The 26,004-nt window shown below is 39.9% G+C and overlaps 1 protein-coding gene across 1 annotated transcript; it reads left to right on the forward strand.

The window, feature by feature from the left end:
- On the forward strand, nucleotides 1–25,325 carry parp4 (poly (ADP-ribose) polymerase family, member 4). Its single transcript, XM_042426915.1, has 36 exons — nucleotides 1–68; nucleotides 533–660; nucleotides 953–1,178; nucleotides 3,642–3,771; nucleotides 4,354–4,432; nucleotides 4,525–4,629; nucleotides 4,988–5,146; nucleotides 5,618–5,755; nucleotides 5,949–6,116; nucleotides 7,639–7,790; nucleotides 8,472–8,603; nucleotides 9,297–9,395; nucleotides 9,765–9,948; nucleotides 10,394–10,535; nucleotides 10,799–10,941; nucleotides 11,143–11,274; nucleotides 11,580–11,666; nucleotides 11,866–12,030; nucleotides 12,478–12,524; nucleotides 12,647–12,728; nucleotides 13,763–13,900; nucleotides 13,986–14,175; nucleotides 14,553–14,623; nucleotides 15,544–15,731; nucleotides 16,782–16,881; nucleotides 17,330–17,500; nucleotides 17,876–17,956; nucleotides 18,177–18,257; nucleotides 18,378–18,473; nucleotides 18,657–18,815; nucleotides 18,895–18,957; nucleotides 19,570–20,615; nucleotides 20,938–21,004; nucleotides 22,508–22,610; nucleotides 23,038–23,170; nucleotides 23,658–25,325. Exons 2-36 carry the CDS (start codon nucleotides 535–537, stop codon nucleotides 23,875–23,877), a joined length of 5,403 nt encoding a protein of 1,800 aa, XP_042282849.1. The 5' UTR covers nucleotides 1–68; nucleotides 533–534; the 3' UTR covers nucleotides 23,878–25,325.
- Nucleotides 25,326–26,004: the final 679 nt, after the last annotated feature.

Genomic DNA, 26,004 nt, shown 5'->3' on the forward strand with positions numbered 1-26,004 from the left:
TTTCGCTAGCCTGATAGACACAGCAGTGAAGTCAACAGCAGGAGTGTTGTCTGGATGCCTGCAGTAAAGTAAGCCTCATTTTCTTTCTTTAATCAGCAATAAGTTAGTGTTGTCACTCATTTAATAGCTGTTGCTTTTATTCGCAAAATAAATGTTACAGAGAGCTGAGGGCTAAGGACAACTGCACTTTGTTGATTGTTTCATTTTGGTTTGTTATTGTTTTTTATTTATTATTGTTTTCTTAGTCGTTGAATATGAACACATTAGGTGTGTGTGTGTGTGTGTGTGTGTGTGTTTGTGTTTGTGTTTGTGTGTATGTGTGTATGTGAGAGACAGAGAGAGGGGGAGGGGGGTGGGGTCAAGTCAAGTGTGGTTATGTTGGTGATAATTAAAAATCATCACATTTGAGTGTACATAACCAACAGGTCACACCAAAAGAGCGAAAGAGAAGAAAAACACCTACAAAGTCAGCAGCTGAAAGCAGCTGATATTGTGTTATAATGGCCTGCTTGGGTGTGTCCTCTCCTCACAGGCATGGCTGTGTTTGAGAGCTGCTCCGTGCTTTTGGAGCTGAAAAACTTGCCGTTCAAGGAAAAGAAGAAGTTGAAGTCAGCTGTAACAGAGAATGGAGGCAACATCTCCTTTGTGGTCAACAAACAGGTCAGATGATGTGATCACTCTCCGCTGCCAGTGCCTGGTTAGGCAGGTATCACCCTGTTTGTAGAGATGTCAGTCTGGTTAAGGTCCTTTAATTAAAAACAGAATATATCCTTCTACAATATGATTAATGCAAATGCAGCTTGCATGATTATATGTCATCCTAGTGGTACAATCGAGAAAGACGTCATGGCATTCTAGATTTGGTCTGCCTCTGCCTGATGGATATACAGTATTCATATACAATATCAAAACTCACAACTTGTTTTCTGATGTCTGTCTACATTTTCAACAGTGCTCTCTGATTGTGACCAATGACATATCCAACCTGAGCTCCAACAGGCTTCGTAGTGTCCAGAAATACCAAACGCCCGTGGTCGGGATGGATTATGTGTACAGCTGTCTGGGGAGAGGAGTTCTTCTGCCTGTGGATGAATACAAGCTGGATACTTCCTGTCTCTCTGCTTTTTCTCCTGCTCTTTCTCTCTCCTCACCAAGGCGAGATCCACTCTCACATCAAGGTATCGTCTTTCATAGGCAGAACTGTTTCCGAGAGGCGCACAGACATCCATAAATATTTTGCAACATGTACACTAAAACAGGAGAAGAACGTCTTGTGTCTGCTGTGTTGTTTGCTTGTTTTATGTGGACATGACAAAAATACTTTCATCAGATCACCTTTGTCACGTCCACATGAGATAAAAAAGCAAAACATGCATGTATAGTGTACTGCATGTAGTTATTTGACAGCAGAGTGATGTGGGGAAGTTTTAACTAAAATTTCTTCATTTCAAGTGGGAATCAGTTTGGGTGGACTGAATAGGAATAACATCATATTTCCATGTAAGAAAAATATCATCAGTAAAAAAATTAGGTAACCAAGTTAATCTGTTAAGAAAAAAAATTACTTTCTTCAGGAAGTTTAGGTGTCCACTTCACAGAGTCTTTATTCATGTATATATTCAAATTCATACATAATTCAGGATTAATTAAAGCAGCTATAATAAATATTTTTATAGTAACGCTGTTGATATCTTAGGGTACATGTCATTAGATACGACACTTGTCTTCAGTTGAGCTGGCTTTAATGTACTAACGGCCATAACCACGTTATAACATGACCAACATGGGGGTACAACTTCTCTTAGTTACTGCCATAACATTCTGCGTAAGACTGTATATAATCCCTCTTAATGGCTAGTGGTACCAGAGCCTTCTAGTGGCTCGGGGCTGCAATGACATGCAACAGTCACTTCATGACACGCTGTATCAAATGACAGTGTGTAATGTGAGAGACATCACTCATAGTAATGAACCTAAAGCGAATTATCACCCTACTCTGCAGCTCCTTTCGGCTTTACAGAGTTTTACGGCAAGTTTTACGGCACTTTACTGTTTTGTTTCACTCTCACCACTCTCACCGCTCTCATAGTGTCATTTTCTGCTGCAGCAGGCAGCTGTTTTTGAGTTAGCGACTAGCTGGTGAACATGGTTGATGGAACATGGTGATGGAGAATTTGGCAGCTTAAGAGACAAATATTCCACTCAGGAGTTGATAGAGCCAACAAACAGAGCTAAAAGAGACTGAATATTGGACTTAAATTCATCAGGTGACCAGAAACATGACTCAAATGATAATGTTGCTCTGTAACTACAGGATGTGTAAATAAGCAAGTGTTTGCTGCAATGGGGCTGCAATATAACAAGTTGTCAGTGTTGTGTTCACAATTTATTTCCACAGCCAAGTGGTCAAAATTTGTTATAATTAAGTTACTGCAGGTTTAAGGGGTCATGTTAATACATGCATACATGTCTATTTTACTTCTGCCTGTGCTGGATAAAAATAATGCTTATAGGTTTCATGTAATAATGAATTTCACATTTCTAGTTTGTTTGGTACATAAAACATTAAAAGAATTTGCTATTTACCATAAGTTGCAATAGCTGCAATGGTTGGGTAGGAAAAGAAAATAGCGCCACTTGTAAAAACTCAAAGTACCTCCCAACACCCAAACACAAGGAAATCTGACTCTCACCAGGGCTGGCTCCAATACAGGAGGACTGAATTTGATTGGCTACTGCATTTGACTTCCCCATTGCCAGGCCTGAATATAATCCACGCCATATAATTAACAGGTGATATCTGGAAAATGTTGTGCAAAAACACCACAGCAATAAATGCTTAGCATCAAAGTTGGAGACTAAGTAAAAAAACACAGATTTGCGGATTCTTTCTTAAAAATAACATACATGTTGGGAAATGAAGTAACTGCAGCAGTAAAGTGAAGGACCATGATGGTGAAGGCCACAGCACGCCTAACCCTAAACTTGATATTTGTACATGCACGTTATTTAGCTGATAATGTATCGTACTTTTATATTAAAGTGCGGACTATGCAGTGTGGATTTGTACTGTAAACTGTGCAATCAGAGATGTGGGAGTGAAAAATGCCGATCACTCACTTTGTACTCTCTCAGCAGGCAGACAAACTAAATCAGAATCATGACTCCACCCAGTTCCAGCACAATGACTCATGATCCCTCTGTGAACCTGCCTTTAACATTTAGCACAGATACAAGTTACAAGTTCCTTGTGTTTTGGACACTGGTTCAGTAGCTTTGTCTCCCCACCTTTGTTTCCGTGGTGATATATGGACATGCTGATGAAAAATCCAGTTTACACTCAGTCAGCAGGTTTAAGTGCAAACAACAGTCTTTTAGTTAGATAAAGGGTGTGTTTGCTCATCTGGTGTGTGCTGCACTCTACATTGTTACACATTCTTATTTCTTTAGAGCAAACCTACCGCAATGAAGTGTCATGAATGATGTGTGTTTGTGATAATCCATTTGTCACCTTATTTACATAGCCGGTGTGTACTGAAGTTTAAATGCATACCAACTCTAATGCATTTATTGCAGAACATGTGACTTGAGTTTGAGTGTGTTGCTAATGTGTGCGTGTGTGCTCTATCTGTGTATTTTAGTAACTGATATACTGACAAGTAGAGCAGTTGCTGAGCCATCCAAAGGTCAAGCTGAGCCTGTGGACTCTATAAGCCTGACTCAGAGGGTGGAGACTCAAGAAAGGAGTGGAAGCATTCTGGAAAGGTTCAGGTGTGGATAAGAGTCATCCTCATACAATAACACTGTCAATTGTGCAGATTGTGTACACATCATGAAAGTTTCATCATTCTTAAACAGTATATAGATTATAAATATGTTACTTTGATTAATTGTTATTAATTTCCATGAAAAACTTAATAGCTTTCTCATATGAGGAGAGTAATGCTGTTTGTCCAGATTTTTTCTTTCATCATTACACCATCAGTCAAAGACTTCAAGGATTATACTATTAAAGAGAGTAGTTTTCTCACAGCCACTGGCAGGGCACGCTTTAAAGGGGGCAATCCACCATAAAAATAATTTGTTTTGAAAATGTGATTATTTTTTCTATTTGGGAGTTCAAATCCCAAATTTATCCATTCGAAAATGCAGTTAAACCACATGTGCCTCCTGAAAAATAACTAGCGCTCACAACAACAACAACAGGGGAAAACACACTGCTGTGCAAGAGCTGGAAAACTAAGTCAGCATTTAGTTTTCATAAACATTTCTGCAGAAAAGTGTATTCTCAAATAATATATAGGAAATGACATTTATCTTTGCATTTTTGTTGTCATTTGTTAAATTTTACAGAATTTATACTGAAACTGATCATGATATTCCAACATACCCGGATCATTTTCAAGTGGCCAAATATTCCATCTTTGAAAAGGTAAAGCTGCAATTTATTTCTAGGGTACTGCCACCACTACTGTTACTGTATTACAATGATTACTATCATTTATAATCAACATTTCTCTTTAGATTAACAGCAACACTTGGTGCATTCTGGAGCTGCAGAGTGCCAAAGGAAAGAAAGGGCGGCAATACCGTGTGGTCAAGTATTGGAAGGACGATATAGGAGCTAATGTAAGTCTGTTGTATATTACTGTTTGTAGTGCATCTCAGCTCACAGATTACCTTATTTGCTTGTTAGCAGTTTGGTAATATTTGATTTCTTTGAGCTAGATAGTAAGGACAAACAAAAAGTAATTACAGTAAAATCACCGCTTCAAACTGTGCTATATACATGAGTCAACATTTAGACCATCATAAGACACTAATCTGTCTAAATCCAGACCACATGTGTCCTTGAGTCAGAGTATTCCAGTTTTAGCTCCAGCAGAGTCATGAGTCAAAATTTGGGGCCCATGACTGGACTTGAGTAGAACAACAATTTTCATGTTGGAAGAACATAAAAACATGTACCCTGTCTTTGTGCTAACAGAAGGCAGCAGTGAGGGATATGCTGGCATTTCTGTCCACCTCAGAGGAAGCTCTAGAGATGTACCAGGCCTTGAAAGAGACCCTGCAGGCTTCAGGTCTGCAGTTCAGGACCAGCATCCCTCCGCAGGCCCGTGACCTGGGCTCCCTCCCCCTCCAGCAGGTCCGACACACTCTCTGCACATTGATTCAGCAATTGAGACATTAGCTGACTGCGCTCCAAGTAATAATGAAAGGAGTACCATAGCTCAACTAAGTATGCACTGAGTTCCATGATTTGCCAGGTTACCAGACCTTTGTGGTCCGCTCCTCATCTCTGCTCGAGGCTAGCGGCCACTAGCATAACACATCTGAATCCCAAATCAAACTGTTGGCAGTCAAGTTGCATTGTGGGTAACATTGGCGCCAGGTTTTGTCAAGGAAAAAGACTGCATCGTTTTTTTTTCAGTCCTTTTTGTTAAACTGCCCATCATGAAGCTGACAATGTTAAATGTTAATCAGTGCAGTACTCTTTTAAGGTTGGCTTTGTGTTCTTAAGATATCTGTGCCCTTAGAGTAATTACTGCTGCTGGACTTTCATGCTAAATTTAATTAGCTGATCAGTTGATTGACATGTGCCTTGTTTGCCTGGCAGCTGCTGCTGGAGGAGAAGCTGAGCACAGGAAGCTTGTCGCAGGATGTGGGCTTGTTTGTGGAGCTGCTGTGGACCGAGGCCCTGGGTTGCCTTGGCAACATCCTCAGAGTTTCAGTCGACAAACTCAGCCTCAATGATGTAAGGCTTCCCCTGTGGATCGTCCTGTGAAATCTCAGTCTGACAGTAGCATCAGCTGTCCCGTCAGCCTGTTGTTTGTTTCACCTTCCAAGAAAGACTGTCGGATCACAAATCTGATTAGAATCACACCGTTGCTCCATGCTGTCTTTGTGTGTGTGGTTGTGTGTGTGTGTGTGTGTGTGTGTGTGTGTAGGTGAGCAGGGCGGAGGGCTTGTTGATTCAGGCTCAAAGAAAGCAGAGAGAGGGGAATTATGCTGAGGTGATGTCCCTTCTGGATGAGGTTTACACCCTGCTGCCACACAGAGAGCCCCATCCACCTCCCAATGCCAAGCTCATCTCTCAGAAACTGGACCTCTGTCAGGTATCACAGGACATATACACATGTGCAAACACGTGGATACTAGCATTCAGTATAAAACAGGCTAAAAGAGCTAAAAGAGCTATTATAGTTTTAATAAGGCAGATACACATGTATACAGTCATAAAGAACCACATACTGTGTTATAAACACTCTTAGGGTGTTTTCAAAACTGCTTGTTTAGTGTGGTTGAACTGGACTCTGGTTGGTTTTCTTCTTTGGTGTGATTCGTTTGGGCAGGTCTGAACACAGCAATCACACTTGGGTGTGGACCAAAACAACCGTACCAAGACCCTTTAAAGGAAGTTGTCTCAGTCTGGTTGAAAACAAATTCTCCTCTGACCCATCTACAAGGCATACTCTGCAAGTTTGAGCTTAAATTGCTCCTGCAGCCAGGTGCGCATACTGGGACACACATTAAAGCGACAGTTGCTAGCAGCTAGCTGGAGAATGAAGGTCAGACCTGGACTAGCAACAAAGTATGTTGCCTTGATGCTAATTGGGCAAGTAGGACCTTCTTCAGGACCTTCTTCCTGTTTATGTTGAGCGTAGTGAATACGAGCGGACTGAATGTTCTTTTTGATTCAATTGAATTTTGTGGGAAAAGAACCAAAGGTAAAACATAACAAGTTTACCAATCATATCATGAAAATCATCCACCGATTTGAACTAGAGCAAACAAACCTTAGGTTTGAAAACACACTTAAACACACACACACTAAAGGCTTGTCTACACAGGAGGTGTTTCAGCCAAGTTTTTCAGGTGTCCATTTCATGCATGTCTGGTGGAACAGATAAGCTTCTATACACACACAAGCACAATCCCAAGAGTTATTTTTCACTTCAAGTCTATTTTCTTCAGTTTTACGCGTGTCTCTACAGTGTTAATGTATTATTGTGTGTATTATTGTGTGCGCTGCAAAACATAGGTGACTTACAATCAATACTGTCCCCTAACCACATCTGACAGAAGACTGAAGCTACTGGTACTTACATGCTGCTTGGATATTCTTACTCTGCCATATTGTTTGTGGTGATTTCAATTTGAGGGATTACATGGTTGAAAAAATTCTGAGACTTCTTCAGCTTAAACCACTGTGATAAACTTAAAAATGTGTTGTGACAGAAATACCATCAGGCTTGTTCTTTTTAGTTCTTGAACATTTGACATACAGTAAAATAGTTTTTAATTCAACAGTACATGTATAGACATTACATTTTTAAATATGAAGATTTGTGTTCATTGTATTTATTGTTTAGGTATTAAAACCTGTTAATATCAAAGAGTATAACCAACTTTATCTCATTTTGTCTCACAATAAAACACTATTATTGTTTCACCACAAAACATTACAAATTTACAATTTACAGCATGTCTCTGCTGACAGCAAAATGTAAAAAAAAAAAATGTAAAAATTGTTGAGTCATCAATACAAACTATTAGCTTATATCCATAAACCCAAGTCACTACTGTCCTCTGTGCATGTGCATGCTAATATTAACAAAATAATTTCTTGTTTTCAAGTTAATCAGAGATGTTCTGAATGTGAGTGAGATGACCCTGAGAAGCCCCGCCCCTTCCTGTCTGGGGAAGTATCGTGCTCTGAGGTGCAGCATTGAACTCGTTCCCCCTAACAGCTCTGAGTTTCAGGATGTGACTGCTCTGCTGCAGGACAGGTAACGTACTGCCTCAGAACTAAATTTAAAAAAACACTCAAGTTGCAGATAGAAAAGCACACCGCCTGTTATTGATATTATTCCTTTTTCATTCCATTTAATGTCACAAATCTACCTTAAAGTACCAGAACTGTCACACAATCCAATACTGAATCTTTCCCCTGGTTTAGAGCAACCCCCTCTAGTGGTACTATACATGCAACTTGAGGCCTTTTTGACATGCTCTCTCTTCTGCTTAACCATCCACTTTCAACCAACCGATACCATCTCCATTAAGCTATATACAGTATGTAATTGTAAAAAAATACAGACAAAATTTGGGGTAAATTCTATGAGAGAGCCCAAAAAATGGCTAAAGCAAAGTGAGTTTAGAGGCATAGAATGCAGTTTAATCTTAATAAAATACAAAGATGCTACACTAAAAGACACTATACAAGACATGAAGAGAATATCATTGAAATTAACTTCATCATAGAGAAATTGTTCTAAATAGTAGTAGTAGTAGTTAGTTACAGAGGTAAATGCCCCCAAATGTCCTAATGCTACAAAACAGTCACTGAGTGTGTTTTAATGGCCTTTTAGTGTAGGCAGTAGAGTCCATCCATACACTATATAAATAAATGTATATTTGTCAGATGTGTGCGGTGTCTCACTGCCAGTTTTTCCATCTGTGCTTTGCAGCGCGGTGCAGATCCAGCAGGTTCTACGTGTTAGCAGAGGGGTGGAACTTCAGACTTTTAAAAGTGAGCTGGGGAACATTAAGTCCCTCCTCCACTCCTCCAGCCCCAGCAACTTTGTAGGAATCCTGTCTCGGTGAGATCACACACACACACACACACACACACACACACACACTTACACACAGCCAGTTCAGTATTGGTGTGTTACAGGAAAATATAATATAATAATAATAATAATATAACATACATACATTTACATTTTCAAGATTATTTAATTTCTCTAATCATATCTGTATTTTTCACATATTATATGGAAAACTTCTGTTATAAAAATTGACCTATCTCTCTGTTCCCAACACGCACACTAAACAAAACTAAACTTACATCTTCACTAATGTAGCAAGCTGAGATTCAGTCTGTCTTTCAAAATGAAATCCAGTTGTTGGATAGTAACAGGTGTTTTCTCACAGAAAGTTATGAAAGAAAGTAATTGTTGGAATATAAAAGCCCAACTATCTGTAGTAAGCGAATGCACCCACCAAAGGAACATTATATATTTTCTTTTGGTTTCATTAAAAAAACAAAACAAAACAGTTGCATCCGAGTTGTAGGCTATCAGTTCAAAAAGTTCACCCTACAGGGTTTCTGTGTAAATAAAGGTCACATTTGCGAGCAGTTATATTCTAATGCTATTAGCTATTATTTATTATTATACATATAAAATGACAGCCTGACAGGTATAGTGCTATAGTGCTTGTCTATATGTACAACTCAACAATGAACTTTGACATGGATTTTAAATGTTGCTCTCTCTCTCTCTCTTTAGTGGTCTGCTGCTGCCTCGTGTTGGAGTGGAGCATCATGGGATAGAAAGAACAGATGTTGGGAATCTTGGAAGTGGAATCTACTTTAGCAATGCTGCGAGGTTAGTAGAATATCTGAAATTAACAAGGTTTATTCCATAAAAATGTGCATTTGTTGTGACATATAACATCCTCTTCAATACAAAAATGTTTCCACTAAAATGAGACACATTGAGTTCACTTTTTTACTCCTGTGACTTCAATCACTCAAATGTGAGTCACAGGTTACTATTTTATTGCTTTGAAACATAAAAAACATATCAAAACCCAAAAGAACTTCAAAAGCTATCTCTATGAAAATTCCTTTTGAGAAAGATGATATTACACTAGCTAGCCTGCATTCATCATTTCATCATCCAGGAACCCAGATGGCAACAACAAAGTCATCTCTAGTAAGCATGTTTTTAGTTTTCCATATCCTCCACCCACAGCACCAGTCTGAAATACTCCAAGCCCAGTGTGACAGATGGTTCTCGGTTGCTGCTGGTGTGTGATGTGGCATTGGGAGGGTGCAAGGCCGTCCACAAGAGAGACCCCACACTGACCCAAGCCCCTGAGGGACACGACAGTGTGCATGGGGTCCGCCGTACCCCAAACACTCAGTCTGAGTTTGAGGTAGGACTCTGCGTGTGTGCAAATGTAAATAAATAGATCAGCAGACAGATTGCAGATGAATGTTTATTCTTTCTGATGCTAAAGCTGATTTTCCCCTAATATGTGACATAGATCAGTTCTTTATAGTGACGGTGTGAACTGATCAAATCATGTATGAAGGGGTTTCAGTTGTGATTCTGATTTGCATATTTGGTCGTAAATCAAATACATATGTAACTTGTAGCAATGCTGCTGCCTCAGTCTGAACCTTTACATCACAACACAATGTCAACACAAAGTTAAAAGCTTTAACTTTACTCTTAAGGAACTAAAAACTAGAATAAAAGTGTGGACTACTTAAATATTTTCTTTAATTAAGAATGTATTACAGTTTATAAGATGATTGAGATGAAACTTATGTACACATGTCACTGTGTACTGATAACTATTCAATCTGGTGCTCCAGGATGATGAGTACGTGGTGTACAGTCCCGATCAGGTGAAGCTGAACTACGTGGTTCAGTTCAGCATCAATGGAGACCAAATGCAGGAGTTCAGTCCTTCTATCAACACCTCAGCTGAGCCGTGTCTGCCCTCCTGTGACCAAGGTGAGCACTGCATACCTGATAAATATACTTTCGAAGTACAATTCTCTGGTCCAAATTTTAGTGAGGAATATTTTGCTTTAGATAGCAGAAAAGTTGCAAGGGAGAAAGGAAGGGCTTTTACACCCTGATGACAAGAGGTCTTTAAAATGTTCAGTAATACAAAAAGAATTTAAGTTTCACATTCAGAGATCACAACATATTTGGTTTTACATTTTTAAATGTAATCGTAATTTGTTAAACTTCACCTGCATGTGTGTGTGTAGTGATGAGTTCTGAGGATGACAGGATTGAAAGCATTAAAAACCCACTGGAGGATGTGACAGCTGGACTGTTGGACAGTTCTGGTCAGCAGCTCCCTCTGCAGGCCGTCCATGTGAAGTGCAAACTGATGGATCTGCTCTCTCAGGTGAAAAAAAAACTTTAATAACACTAAATTTGCCAGGCCAGGATGTCCATTCAAGTAACAGTTTCTCTTGCATGGAAATCTTGCATCAACCTCCTAAAATCCATCCGACTATCAGATGTAAATATTTTACTGATTGCTGAGTTTACTGGCTGACATCTTAAGTAAAGCACTGACAGTATATGTCTCTCTGTCCACTTTTAGGTCATCATCTTCCAAAAATACACCAATCTTAGCTCTGTGCCCATTGAGGCGAAGTACGTCTTCCCATTGGATGATTCTGCAGCAGTGTGCGGATTTGAAGCTTTCATCAATGGGAAACATGTGGTGGGACAGGTAACACAGCTTTACATTTTCTGATCAGAGATTTCTGTTCAGCTGTTTTTGTTTGTTTGTTTGTTTGTTTACCTCACCTGACTTTAATACTACTTACAGTGAGTAATTGACTACACAATTTGTGTGGGGAGAAAAGATTTTTGTCTTTTGGAGTGAAGCAAACTCGAGAATATATTGTAAATTATATTGTAAAGCTTAGTCAGATATTCTCATGAAAACATTTAAAAGCTGACATTTAACACTAAGGATATAATTAACATTTTTAACCAATTACTCCATGCGTTCTGTGTCTGTTTGGATCTCAGGTGAAGGAGAAAGAGAAAGCTCGCAAGGAGTACAAGCAGGCTATCGAGAAAGGCCATGGAGCCTACCTCATGGACCAGGATGCTCCCGTATGTCCAGCTTCTGCACTCAACCAAACACACATCATCATGCTGATTCAAGCTTGAAGTCAGGCGATCTCTAATTCTCAAATATTAGACTGATCGATGAGCATACCAGAATATTTTATAGCCCCTTTTCACAGCAAACTGTGTCAAACAAAAATGTATTTATACACTGATTGTGATGTTGTTTTTGTGCTCCCTGCAGGACGTGTTCACTATTAGTGTGGGCAATCTGCCGCCCGGTGCAACTGTCCTCATCAAAGTTACCTTTGTGTCTGAACTGATCGTCAGAGACGAGAGTATTTTTTTCTCCCTGCCTGGGAGTGTTGCTCCGTGGCAGGAGAGTGCAGCGCTCAACCAGACCACACAAGTGAGAAGAGACCAATAAAATCTATACTAAAAAGTCCCAGCCCAAAGTCTCAGTTCCTCCTCTGTCAGCCATCAATAGTGTGAAAAATGGCAAAAGGCCCCCAAGGAAGCAAAAGTCTATTATTATACAATGTATGCATGTACTGTACTCTTCAATTCAGTCTCCTTATTTTCCTTCTGGTGGATGATTAACATATGTTTTTATAGTTTAAAGACAAATCAGTGTATGACATAGCTAACATATCTGGACTTGTGGTGTGTGGTTCTCAGTTTGAATTTGTAGTTTGCCTATTGTGTTTGTGCGTGATTAAGGAATCATTACAGGATAAATTATTAACTGAGGCCAAGTGTTGGTGATTTTGGTATTTCTCTGCTTCATTAGGCCTGTCTCCTTCTATCTCAGGTTAAGCTCATCTGTGTTTTTTGTGGGTTTCCCTTCGCTCAATAGGTCACTGTGGAGAAAGTGTGTGTGACCGATGAGGCAGCAAGTACAAGGTGAGCCATATTCTGTGTTGTTACGATAAAATATTTACATTCCTATGGTGTTTTTTTTTATGATGCACGCTGAAATGTGTGCAGCTAGATGCTGTGTTCAATGTGTTACTCTTTCCCCACAGAGAGTTCACCCTGGACATGTCAATTGAGATGCCCTATGAGATCACCAGCCTGCAATGCATCACTCACAAAGTCAAGATGAAGGTAACTTTGGTGTTTTCACATTTTGTTAATAATATATTCAGATTTTTTTTTGAAATCCTCAAAAACAAAGACCACCATGGAGAAAACAGATTATTAATCAAAAGAAGCTGCTGCAAAGCTGAACGGAGATGGAGAAAGACAAGTTAAACCACTGTTTAAAAAAGGCAACACAGATTGTTTTGTCATCACTACATACAGACCAATCTCCAACCTGCCTTTTCTGAGTAAGATATTAAAAAAATGTTTTTAAACAGCTGAATGATCTCCTCTGTGACAACATTGTGTTTGAAAAATTCCAGTCTGGTTTCAGGGCCCATTACAGAAGGAAACAGTTCTAGTCAAAGTGATGAATGACCTTATAATGAACACACATGAGAAAAAGCTCTCTGTGCTTGTCCTGTTAGATGTCAATGCTGCATTCGATACTGTAGACCATTACATTCTGCTGGACAGACTTGGGTTGGTCTCTCTGGCACGGTTCATAAATGATTCAGGTCTTACTTAACTGGTTGACAGTTCTTTGTGGCCGTGGATGAACGATCCTCCAATAAAATAGACCTGACATGTGGTGTCCCTCAGGGCTCTATCTTAAGTCTGTGTTTCTGTAATGTTCAATACCTCACTTTAGTGCTGAGACAATTACTTCAGCAGAGAATTTGTTGTAATTATGATAATAGCATTGCTATTTATTTATACGTTTTATTTAAATTTATTTATTCTTGTATTATTCATGTAGAAATACTAAACATCAGCTAGTTACAGCTTCACCAAAATATACAGTGTTTTTCTGTGTTGTATATCATTATACTTTGTTTTTGGCTGCTGCTTAGATTGAGGAAGCAATTTTAAGACTTCACAAATTAGTTAAATTTGACCAACAATTGATCAATCCGACATTTTATACCCTAAGAAAATAATCCAGTCATTGAAAAAATTTCTTAATGTTTAATCTTTAAAAAAAAAAATCATGATATACAAACCAAGCCCAGCTTCTTCATTTTCATCCTTTTTTTCTCTCCTGTGTGTGTGTGTAGAGAACAGACTGTAAAGCCGTGGTGAGCGTGCTGCCAGGAGAAGTGATGGGTCCAGAGGGTTTCCAGCTCCTAGTCACTCTGTCTGAGGTTCACCTGCCCAGGATGTGGGTGGAGAAACACCCTGACAAGGACAGCCAGGTGTGTCTGTCTGTCTGTCTGTTTGTCTTCCTCTCTTTCTCTCACTGTATTTCTTTTTCTTACTATCTCTCACTCTCTACTGCAGGCCTGCATGTTAGTTTTCTATCCAGACTTTGACGCAACCTCCAGTCCAGCATGTGATGAAGTCATCCTGTTGCTGGACACGTCTGAGTCCATGAGGGGGGAGTCTCTCCGTACAGCCCAGAGACTCGCCCTGCAGGTCCTCAAAACCCTCGACCATAACCTCAGACTCAATGTCATCTTCTTTGGCACAGGTCAGTAGTATCCTTAAAGTTTTTAACCAGACAGAGGAAAAACACAAGTGGGCAAGGTGAGACAAAGTGAAATCGTCTCACTGTTTAAAAGGAAGCTCAAATTGAAGGTGACAGATGGATAAAGGAATGAACTGGACAACATAAAATTAATAATACTTCTTTGGGTTTGGTGATCTGTTACTCACTTGACATGCAAGAGTTTGTGAGCACTTAATCTCACACAAGCTGAATATTATAAACATGTAATATTAAGATTATTCTACCTTTACATGAAAGTTGTTATAAACCACACTGTGTAGATTACTGTACTGATTACTGTCACAAAACTAATAAAGTAAACACATTTTGCAGACTTTTACTGTGTTTTTTTCTATCAGATCATACAGATGCTTTCCAGACAGCGCAGCCGCTTATTGAAGCTCGTCAGGCTGCCGAGAGCTTCATCAAGGTGAGTTATTGTCTGATTCTTAAATTTAACTGTATAACAGCTAACAAGCTGTATAACATGTTCAAGTGTAAAGTGTATTAGATTTTAATATACTGTTATTTCAACTAAATTACAAAAAATCCCTACTACTGGATTACTATACTGTAGTAATAGGCACATTTTTATTACAGCACCAAAAGTGTTTTATGCTTCTTTTGCACTTGAATGTGTAATAAACAAATGTTATTTTTCATTAATGTGAAATAGCTTCAACCTGATGCAGCCATGAAAGGAACTTGATCTTGTGATGATAAAATGTATGCTAAGAAATATTTGTAAGTAGATTTTATCACCATGAAGTAACAAACAACACCAGGAAATGATGGTGGAAATGATGACTTTGGTCTGACTGGTCCAGTGAAGATGAATTTCTTATGTGAATGTAGGGATCCCTATAAAAACATACAGAACAATGCTATATTACATTTAAACAGTAAGTAACTAGTGTTTTATTCATAGAGGTGTTTCTCATAGCTTTGATTTGTTCTGAGTAATTTACATTAAAGATAACAAAATCTGAGAATTTCACATCTAGTATGTGTAGACAATCCATCCAAAAGCTAGGTTGAGTAAATTTAGGTATTTAATCGCAGAGGAGATGAAAAGTATGTTCTGAATTTACAGTACATACTGTGTTAGATGTAAGTGTTTTAGATGTACATGTACATTTCTGAAATTAGTTTTTTTATTAAATACAATAATTATAATAGCCTAATAACAAAAGAAATACAAAAAGTGCTTACTTTAGTGCCCTTATTTAACCTGCACATTTGCATTCTTATTCTGATAAGATGAAAGGTGAATAGGAAAAAACGCTCTTAGTGTTTTCCATGCCTGTGGCCAGTACACTGGCTCTGAAATGCTCCTCTCCGTCCTATCAGCGCTTTTCTCCAGTAGGGGGCAGCACTGAGCTGTGGCGGCCCCTGCGAGCTCTCAGCCTTCTGCCTCCATCCCGTGGTGTCAGGAATCTGCTGCTACTGTCGGACGGCCATGTCCAGAATGCGGAGCTCACCTTGCAGCTGCTCAGAGACAACGCCCAACACAGCCGCCTCTTCACCTGCGGCCTCAGGTCTGAATGGGTCACAGGGGATATGAAAATTAGCTTAGTGTTGATGTTGATGAGTACCATGCTAGATGGTGCAGCCCCACTGTACGCAAACTGACTGGAAACAAAATCCACACTCATTCATTGTCTATGGGAAGCGACTAATTCGCTGCACAAAGCATGCTGGGATACCTGGCGACATGGACCAAGCTGGCGGTGTGACAAGAGGGCAGGAAAAATTCAAACAGTGCTCACATCAAGACAGCCTATCAAGCTACAGCACCGGCGACTTTCTGAACAGCTATGTGTACAATCATGAGACACTCCCACCCATGCCCACAGGCGACCAGCGGGGCAGGGAGGACGCAAGATTATACAAATTGGTCGTGTAGAGTGGGGCTTCACCATAACACTGTGTGTTCAGACAGAAAGTGATGTGAATTTTAGACGCGGCATGACTGCATCCAAAATCAATGGAAGGATGCCATAAGGCACAAATTCGCCCAGGGTTGCGCAAAGTGATGCAAAGACGCATCCGCACAAATTGAAAATGTTCCAACTTGTGCAAAAAATTTGGCATAACTGGAGGCTTTATGAATTTGCTTCAAAAACAGACATAGACAAGAGGAAAAAGGTTTGAAAAGTCTCCTGTGAGTTCTGAGTTCAATCAGAAGCTGAGCTGAACACGGACACACTGGCAAACATCTGCAGTTAGCTAACGTACAGTTGGTGCAATGGTTGTCTGGGGGCGAGACAAAATTAAGATGCTGACCTATGAGTAAAATTTCCAAATCTATGACGGAAAGACAATTTTGATTGAAGAGGTGAAAAAAACATGTAGGCAGGTTAAGCTCTTCAGAGAGGTTGTTTAATACTCTGTGATACCTGAGGCCTTACATAACAGTTACATAACAGTTATGTTAAATGTTATACACTGCATTGGTGTACAGTGCTGCATTACTTCACCCTGTGTGGAGTTAAACCTTCAACAAATATAGCTGCTGTGCTTTGTACTCTGAGATTCTTTTTTACAGACATTTTAAGGTGTGTGTTTATGTATCTCTGTCATTTCAGCCCGACAGCCAATCGGCACATGCTGAGAGCCCTGGCCCAGGCAGGGGGCGGAGCCTATGAATTCTTTGACACAAAAACCCGACACAACTGGACAGAGAAGGTGAGACTGAAGACCTGATTGTTAGGGCATCTTGTTTACACAAGATACCAAACATGTATTCCACATTGTTGGTTTGAATCCAGACTTAATATCTTAACACCTATTGAATGGATTGTCATCAAATTTGGTACAGATGTCAATGTTCCTTTCAGGATGAATTGTAATGAATTTAATCAACCCCCGACTTTTCATCTGGCGCCACCATCAGGTCAAAATATTAATTTGCCCGTGTAAAGCACCTCTTCACACATGCAGCATCATGCCAGGGATGATATACTGGCAATCTTGATCCCGTGGGCTGCCCCTCCAGACCTGACATATATGTTGGGAACCTTTCTTTGAAATTTTAATGCAAACAACAGCTTTGGGATATGACTAATATGCTTTTAAGAATGGGGGAAATAACTACTGCTATTCATCTGCTCATTTGTTTTCTTTTCGGCCATAGGTGGCATCTCAGGTGAAGCGTATGGCATCTCCTGGCTGCAGCTCAGTGGCAGTGAAGTGGCAACAGTTCAACCCAACAGCGCCCCCTCCTGTGCAAGCCCCCAAGCAGCTCCATGCTTTGTTCAATGACTGCCACACTCTAGTCTACGGTTTTGTGCCAAACTGCACTCAGGTATGCATTTTATATACATTATTACTAATTGAATAACAGTTTTGATTTGTTTCTTCTTTTTACTTCAGATATTTTCATATATTTGTTCATATATTTTTCATATAAGTGTGTGTATCATTTTGAATCTCAGTTAAGGCTGCAACTACCAGTGTTTTTTAATCATGAATCAATTAATCTGTCAATTTTTTCTTTGTAATTTTTGAGAGCCGAAGGTGATGTCTTCAAATTGCTTTGTTTGTCCAGCCAACAGTTCAAACCCAAAGATGTTATATTTACAGTGATTAATGATCAATTATTTAAATGATGAATTAATGAGTAATCAAAGAGTAATTTCAGCACTAATCTCATCTTACTTCCTGCCTTTACTTCATATAGGCCACCCTCCTTGGCAACCTGAGTGGTCAGGAGCTGAAAACCATGGTGTCCACCAGTGAGCTGCAGAAATCCAGGGGCACAGTAAGAACACACACACTCACGCTCTGTACATCACAACTGACAGATCTCAACAGTATCTGCTGTATATGTTTAAATAATAACACTGTGAAGAGGTGAAACTTTAACATTAATTAACTTTAACTAGTTTACCCTACAGAAACTGATGCATGTTGATGGTGATTGTCATAATCATGAGGATGATGAGGTGATGATTGTAATGTGTATTGATGTGTGTGTTCAGTTTCTTCACAAGCTCACAGCGAGGGCCCTCATCAGGGATTATGAAGACGGAAGCCTTGATACCAGTGAAGCTGAACATGAGGTGTGTTTGCGTGTGTCAGAGTGAGACCTAAAGCAACCCCCCCACCATCACCACCACCCCTGGTTTACTTTTCTAGCTTGAGCTTGACATGTTGACATAGATTTTTGCTTTCTTTTACAGGGGAAGAAAGCTGAGCTGAAGTCCTTCATCATTGAGTTAAGCAAAGAGTTCAGCATCCTGTCTCAGTTCACCAGCTTTGTGGCCATTGAAGAAAGGGTTTGTGCATTTTTTCAGGCTCCTTTACATTTATACTGTCATTTGTATTCACTTCTGGAAGCTGTTCAGTACAACCAACCCCTCCACCCCAACAACCAGTCACATTACACCCTGGACTTGAAGGATTTGTCACATCGTATTTTGTAGTTCCCAAACAAACCAAACTCCCCTACATTGTTTTAGGACTCAGACCAAACAGAGGGCTTCACAGACATCCCCAAGTTAATCGCAGAGGAAGATGTTGACTTCCTCCCCTACATCAGCTGGATGTCTCGTCAGGACTCCAGAGAGGAAAAGGAAGTGGAGTGTTTTGATGATGCTTGTGACAGTTGGTCTATGGAGGTAACCTAATGCTGTGTGTAGTGTAATCAGGAGTTTTACCAAGTTCCACTTTTATGAGCTGCATTTGTCTCTGTTGCAGAAAGTGTTGGTTGGATCGTGTTGGACTGAAGTGGATGGGGCGTCCTCTCTCTCTTCATCCACGGTTAGTCCCCTCAGCATAAACTGTAGCTGCAGATTTGTTATTTTAGGGGTGACAATAAATACATTTTTTAAACAGAGCTGCTTTTTTGTGCATGGACAGTGTAAAAAATAAACAATCATGTTTCTTTCAAAAGTGCTGGTGTCACAACACCTGTAAAACCCACGGCTGCAACGCGCCTGTCTGGCACAAGCACATATAATTGTCAAAGCAGGGCAATGCCCAGCGCTCCTTTGCTGTGGTACATTATTCTAAGTCTTCCCACATGTGCTTCACAAAGAATGCATTTTAATGTGAAGCAGGCAGAAGCAGGCCATTATTGTAAAAGCTACTTTAGGGTGTGTTAACAGCAAGGTCAGCTAAAGGTTTTCGTGATACAATCAATCTAACAACAGATTTAGACATTGTCCTGCACTTTATGAAGAAGAAGAAGTCGGACACAAAATAATATGTACTACATTTTTGACAACGCACGATGAAGGAAAGTCAGATCAGGAAACGTGATGATTGATGAACATCAATGAACTTTTAGTTTATAGTTGTTCAGTTTAAATTTGTGAAAAATTAGGTCCTGACTCCCTTTTTGTTTTCTTCATAATTTCTCTCCTTTTGCAGGATTCCTCTTCTCTGGAGGACATTGTTCACAAAAGGAGTCGGAGCATGAGCTTCATGGAAGACGGAGATGAAGTGATGGAATGTCTTTTCGGGAGAGAGAGTCCAATTGATCTGCACTTTGTGGGAGGTTTCCATCTTCCTGCTCCCCCTCCTCCTCAGGAAAATTCTTCATTTTCCCAACCCCAAGCATCTCCAGTCCCTCCACCTCCACCTCCCCCTCCTTTAATTCACTCTTCATCCCTGTCATTTGATTGTCTTCCTTCTCCTCCTTGTTTTATGTCTCCTCCTGCACCTAAAAGTGTTCTTTACCATAATGAAAAGCCACGTGTAGTCAGTGAGTCACCACAGATGCACAAGAGTTTCAGGAGCTTACGGATACCCACTTGCGGGCAAAAAATGTCTCATAGTGATGTGCGGGCGGAATACAGATCGCACCGCAGATCTTATGTGCCAACTAAGGTGTTGAGACAAAAGCTGTCAGCTAAATTTGCAGACACAGAGGAGAGTTCCACTGACTCTGAGGAACACACAGCTGGACCTGCATCTGCTCCAGATGATCACTCAGATGATTTTACAAGATCAGAGCCATCTCTTGGAGGCTCAGTGTTCGCAGCTGAAACAAAAAGCTTCTCTTTTGTTGAGGCCAAACCTAATTCTGCAGTTCAACAACAGCAAGCTATGGCAGCAATCTATGGGAAAAGGGGCAAGTCAATCCAAGTTCAACCCCTTAACCCAGATCATCCAACAGAAGATGGCACTCCAAGTCCAGTTTACGCACGAACAGCTTCTTATAGAGAAGCGAGTTTGCAAGGGTGCTCTTTATATACAAATGAATTGATGTCTGAAGCAGACATCGCACCAACAGGTTTTTCTTTTGGGGCAAAACTGGCCCAGAGTGAACCTGCAGCTGGTGGAGGTTTACCTGTTTCATGGGGGAGGACTGCACTATTCAGACTAGATCGCCCTTCAGCTGGGTTCACAGTACAATCAGCAACTGCAGTGTCTTTAAGCAAGGAGCATCCTTATCCTCTTCATCTATCCTCCATGTGAGTCTCAAAACAATTATTCATTTTTTAGATTTGCTTCATTTGAGAAAATCATAATGTAAACACAATTTTACAACAACAAAATATTTTAAATGGTGGCAAGGCTGTGGGTGACAAAATGGATAGTCTGGATCATCTCCCTGTTAATTGTTCTGTGTGTATGTGCATCTACATGTATGCAGGTGAAAAGGAGAAAGTCAGCATAAGTGTGTTTATCTATAGTATGTTTACCTGTCTGAATGCATGTGCTTTATTCATATATAACAGTTGTCACACTATTGTCAATATTTACTAAGACTGTCCTGCTGTGATCATGTTTCAGGAACATGTCCGCAGATCCTGAAAAACTGAAGCTCAAATGGACAAAGATTTTCCAGATGCAGCATTCAGTAAGATATGTTAAAATGTCATTGGGTGTGAAGCCAAGGAACAGATCAGTTTTAGATGTGTGTAGAAAAGATTTGTTTTCATCATGGCTGCATTTTATGCAGATGTAGCAGTTCCAGGGCCCTGGTATTGTTGGTATCAAGCTCCTAAATTAAATCTTTGCTTTTGTTAGCGCCAAGTTCAAATGTTGGCTATATTAGCTATGGTTTATCCAATTACAATCCTTTCTTTTTTGTAACCCATTGATCTCTGGGACTTCTGGTTGTCACAAAGGCTCAGTTGTGCTTTCTTTCCAGTGTAAGGTAGTACAGTGGTGGCGTGCGTCAGTAAGCAGTTGCTTTGCGTCTGTTGTAGCAACATTCCTGTTATGTTCTGCCATAGTTTGAAAAGTACAGTTTAAATTTTTATATAGTCATTTCCATTAGATGTCATGCTTACTTTATGGCTTTTCTTACAATCCAACATAGAAAGCATTTTAAGCAGTGTTTTAGAAGTGTTTTTGACCTCCGTCACTTGTGCGTCTCACAGAACAGATATGCTTCCATTTTATTAAATGTATCAGTCCACACTGAACCCAAGAGACATGCATCTACCCTGGACCCCCTGCATTTTTTTACGCTCTGAGTCGAGTATTTTTTATATCCTCTTCCTCATTTCAAGGGGTGTAATCTGCACGGTCAGCTGTTCAAATCGCACAAATATCCTGCTGTATATGTGTTTTGAACTTATTAACGGTATCAACATTGATTGATCAAGGCTCCCAGTCTGTCTGTGAGCTGCCTGTTTCACTCACTCAGGAAGATTCCCCTCACTTGTTCTGGTGGGCAGGGAAATAAAATCAATGAATCAATAAATACAAACACTGTTGATTTCTTCACATGGAGCCGACATGCAAACTATTTTGGTTTAGTACATTTCTGCTGACAGTCAGCCTGGTGAAGACAGACGGCTGCTTCTGTGGACAAAGACACTGAACACAGGTCGGAGTCGGTGTGGCTTGAATGGATAAAACATGTTTACGCATGACTCACTTTCTATGTGGATTCCCAGTTAGCAAACAATTTCTGTGCCATTATACATAACGTGTAACATATTACATTGAATTACATTAATTTAGCAGAAGAAACTTACAATAGCTGTGCTCAACTTCAGCATAGGTTTTTGTCAGGCTGACAAAATATATTGATACACACATACATGTATCCATACATTTGTCATTTAGTATTATGCTCATGTTAGAGCTGGGGAGAAGCTGTGGCTCTCATCTGTTGCATCTCAGTGTGAATAGATTGTTTGAATGGAAAAGTTTTGGCCTACTGTTTAATCTTTTCTTTGATTAAAAAAAAAACGTTTTAGCTACCCTATACTATAACCACTCTTGCTGTACTAGCAATCCACAGGGAAGAGGGACATACTGTATATTATATATTATACATTTTAGTGGCATGTTCTTACCACTTTGCATAGAAAATGACAAATTGTGATATTTGTCTGTATGGTTGCAGGCGGGCTACTGGGAGTTAACAACAGAACTGGGGCAATTCATGAATATCAACGTAGACCTCTTTGCCAACGTGTTCCTGAAAAACAAGGGCATCTGTTCTCTAGGTGAGCATTTCCTCAACCTGTTTCAGGCCTACAGAGTGGAAATAGCTTTGTTATTTCTGATCAAGTTGAGTAATTCTAACTTCTTGTTGGGAGTAGAGAATTAGGATGAAGCAGTGATAACAGAAATATTCACATCATTTGCTCAAGTAAAACTACCATAATGGAAAATTGCTAAATTACAATTTAGATTTAACATTTTACTTAAAAGCAAAAGACTGTAAGCTTTAAAAGGCCCTGAAAACCTATTTTCTCATTCAACTTCTTATCATGATCTACGGGTTCCTACATGAACACAGCATTTTCTGCTCAAAGAGGTCTGTGGCCTGCCTTTAAAAACTGATACAGATATCTCAGCCAAAGTCTGAGCTTTGGTTCTCACTAGTTCCAACCAATGTTAAAGACATGCATAAATGTGTATGTGGTCTAGGTTTGAGAGCCCATGCTGACATCCTGAGGCTGGTGGCGACTCTTCTGGTTCTGCAGCTGATGAGGGTGGAGAAGCTGGAGGAAGGAAAACTTCTCCGCACACTTTTCTGCCTGAATGACTCCTCACAGCCCAGGTCAGTCCACAACAACATGAATAGAGTGAAATTAATTTAAAATGATTAACTTGTTTGCTATTTGTAGAGACACATCAACCGAGTCTAAACTTGGCACCTAATGCAACTAAAATACAAGTTCAAAACAAGACATGAAGCCTGACTCATGTTAGGTTCAAGTAGAATCACATGTGGGTTACAAAATACAACAGATTTAAAACGTCATTCAAAAATACAACATAACAAGAAATTCAGAATCCAGCAAAAAAAGTTAGAAGAGGAACTAATCTATACAAGTATCAGCACTTTAGTTAAACATGACCTTGAATTGCCCAATGCCCTTTAAGGTGCTACTTATAATTTAACTTGCCTTGTTTAACCTAATTTACTAATTTGTGAAAGTATCTTAATTTATACTAAGTTTCTTGTCTTAATTATTTTGTAAGCCTAGGTATCACTATTCCCTGAGTGGCTTACTCTTTTGTTAATGACTGACTTTTTCTTCTAGGCCTGAGCGGTGGGAGAAAGTGAAAAGGGCGGTGGACTGGGTATGCTGGGCTGACCAGCAGTACCCGTGTGTCTACAGCCGGTTGGAGTTTGGTTTGAGCTGGGAATCCTCCACCCGTCAGCTGCTAGGCTATGAAAGTCTCCTTCCCTTCTCACCTCTCAGTGGTCTGAACCTGCAGGGGACCGCAGCGCCTCTGCTAGTCCACAAAGCAGGCCAATAATACTGAGGGAGCATGAAGAGAAGATAGTGTCAAAGAAATTGACAGCCTTTTTGAGGGGATGAGATTATCTTTTAGATTTATTTGTACATGCATATGCACATATTTCTTTGCCTTATTTAAAGCATTTTGAACCCTCTGTCAGTGTGTTTAAATGCACATCAGTAAGCAGGATATAGTCAGCTTTATGCAGTAACGTGATTTCTGAAACAAGTAACCTGTTTTCCTTAATTGGGGTTGTGGATTTGAGAAACCAGATTTCTCCAGTTAGATTTCTCATGGAGAGATTCTGTACGGTATATGGGTATCTAGAGTTCTAATTGTCTTTTTACATAAGCACATGCATAATAAAGCCTTCAGAAACGGAAAGCATAACTGTATGTGCATTTCCATCCATCTGTTTTACGAGCATTTTCAATTTGAGCAAAAAAAAAAAAGCATGTGAGTGGAAACACTGAAAATCTCATCATTGGCTGATGTAGAAAAGTTGATGTGTCCATATAAACAAAATGCAACAAAGTGCAATTAAAACAGACTTAGCGAATAAATCAAGTCACATACTGTAAATAAGGCATGAAACATATTTACAGGGAATATGTATGAAATAGTCTATAGGTGGTGTGACGGCCTTCTGCTGTCAGCTCTATACATTGTGTTATGCTTTCATCATTGTGGTGCAATCTATTCTGTTTAATTAGAGCTGGGCAATGCTGTAGTGTCACCTATCAGCTGGTGAGGGATTTCCCTCCTTGTCATGGCCTCCAGACTACCTACTTGTATTCTACGTCTTCAGCTGGTCTTCTCCTCCTTGTCACTGGCATTAACCATCAATCTCAAGCTTGCACGGACAATTGTCTAAACTGATAAATGTCACTCAGTGCAAACACCTGGGGTGGCTGTGATTTGATCTGAGCAGCATCTTTGTTGTATTATTAACTCAGTTATCCTGTGATAGTTAACCCTGCTGTTGGCTTCAGGCTTGTGTGAAATTTGTTGTACGGTTAACTCGTTGAGGCACTCGGTTAGCGGCTCTGGGACTGGGCAGTAGGTTTTAGATTGTTTTGTTATTTTACATTTGTTAGCCCATGCTCATGCACCACACCTAGTAGCCCGTCTGTCTATTCTGAACACCAGGCTTAAGGGGTGGTTGCTTGTGTTGTACTTCTGTTTTTACAGGTAAGAATAATGAAGTCAGACAGGTATTGTTTTGTTTTGTTAACCTGGTTTTCGCATCAGTGAGTTAGTGGGGATCTGTTGGAATAGGAAGTGAAATTTTGTTTTATTTGTTTCTTTGTTTTGGGTCCACCCGCAGCCCTTTCTTTTGTTGCTTGCCTCAGTTATTTAATCACACTGAGTTTTTTTGATTATTTGGTGTTAATGTTTCAGTTGTAAGTCTGCAAACTCTTTTATCGTGACCCTAAACAATAAATGGTAGTGCCTGCCTGACTACATCAGTGTTTTGTTGCTTCCCTAAGTCTTAATTCTTTCACTTCTGTGACAGGTGGTAAGTTACTCACATAATGTTAGATCTGCAAAATCACTCTCTGCCACCCAGTTGGCATGTTTTAGCATATACTCCTAGTTGTGTTTACATAAAGCAACACTGTGAACAATGTGTAATGGTCTCTGCCTTAGATAACTGATACCCCCTGCCAATGTGGACAAGGCACTGGCAGAAGGCTGTCCTCTACCTCTGACCGAAGTATCGATCACCAGCTGTTGTTGAATCACTCTAGTCAGTAATGCATGACAGCCAAATTACAAAAAAAATGTGTGGGTAATAATAGGTGTTGGAGGTTTGAAAGTACCCCAAGATGACCCTTTAATAGGATATCTCTGGTGGAGGCCCACTCTGTCAGTTGAGGGCGCTCGCCCGGTTTCATAGGGTGGCGTCAATGCCCTGACCCTTACATTTTTTGCCAGTTCAATACATGTAATAAACCTTTCAATCAATTATGTTTCTTAAAGGGGTCAAAAAGGCCATAGAAGCAAAAAAAGAGCAACAAAGGCCAAAAGGCCAAAATGCAAAAGAAGCCTAAAAGCAGCAAGCTTCCAAAAGAAAAAAGGCAGAAAAAGCCCCAAGACCTCTTTTATATCATTCATCTTAAAGCATCTACATCTCAAATCTAT

This window comes from Thunnus maccoyii, chromosome 11 (genome assembly GCF_910596095.1).
Source record: "Thunnus maccoyii chromosome 11, fThuMac1.1, whole genome shotgun sequence".
Lineage (NCBI taxonomy): Eukaryota > Metazoa > Chordata > Actinopteri > Scombriformes > Scombridae > Thunnus > Thunnus maccoyii.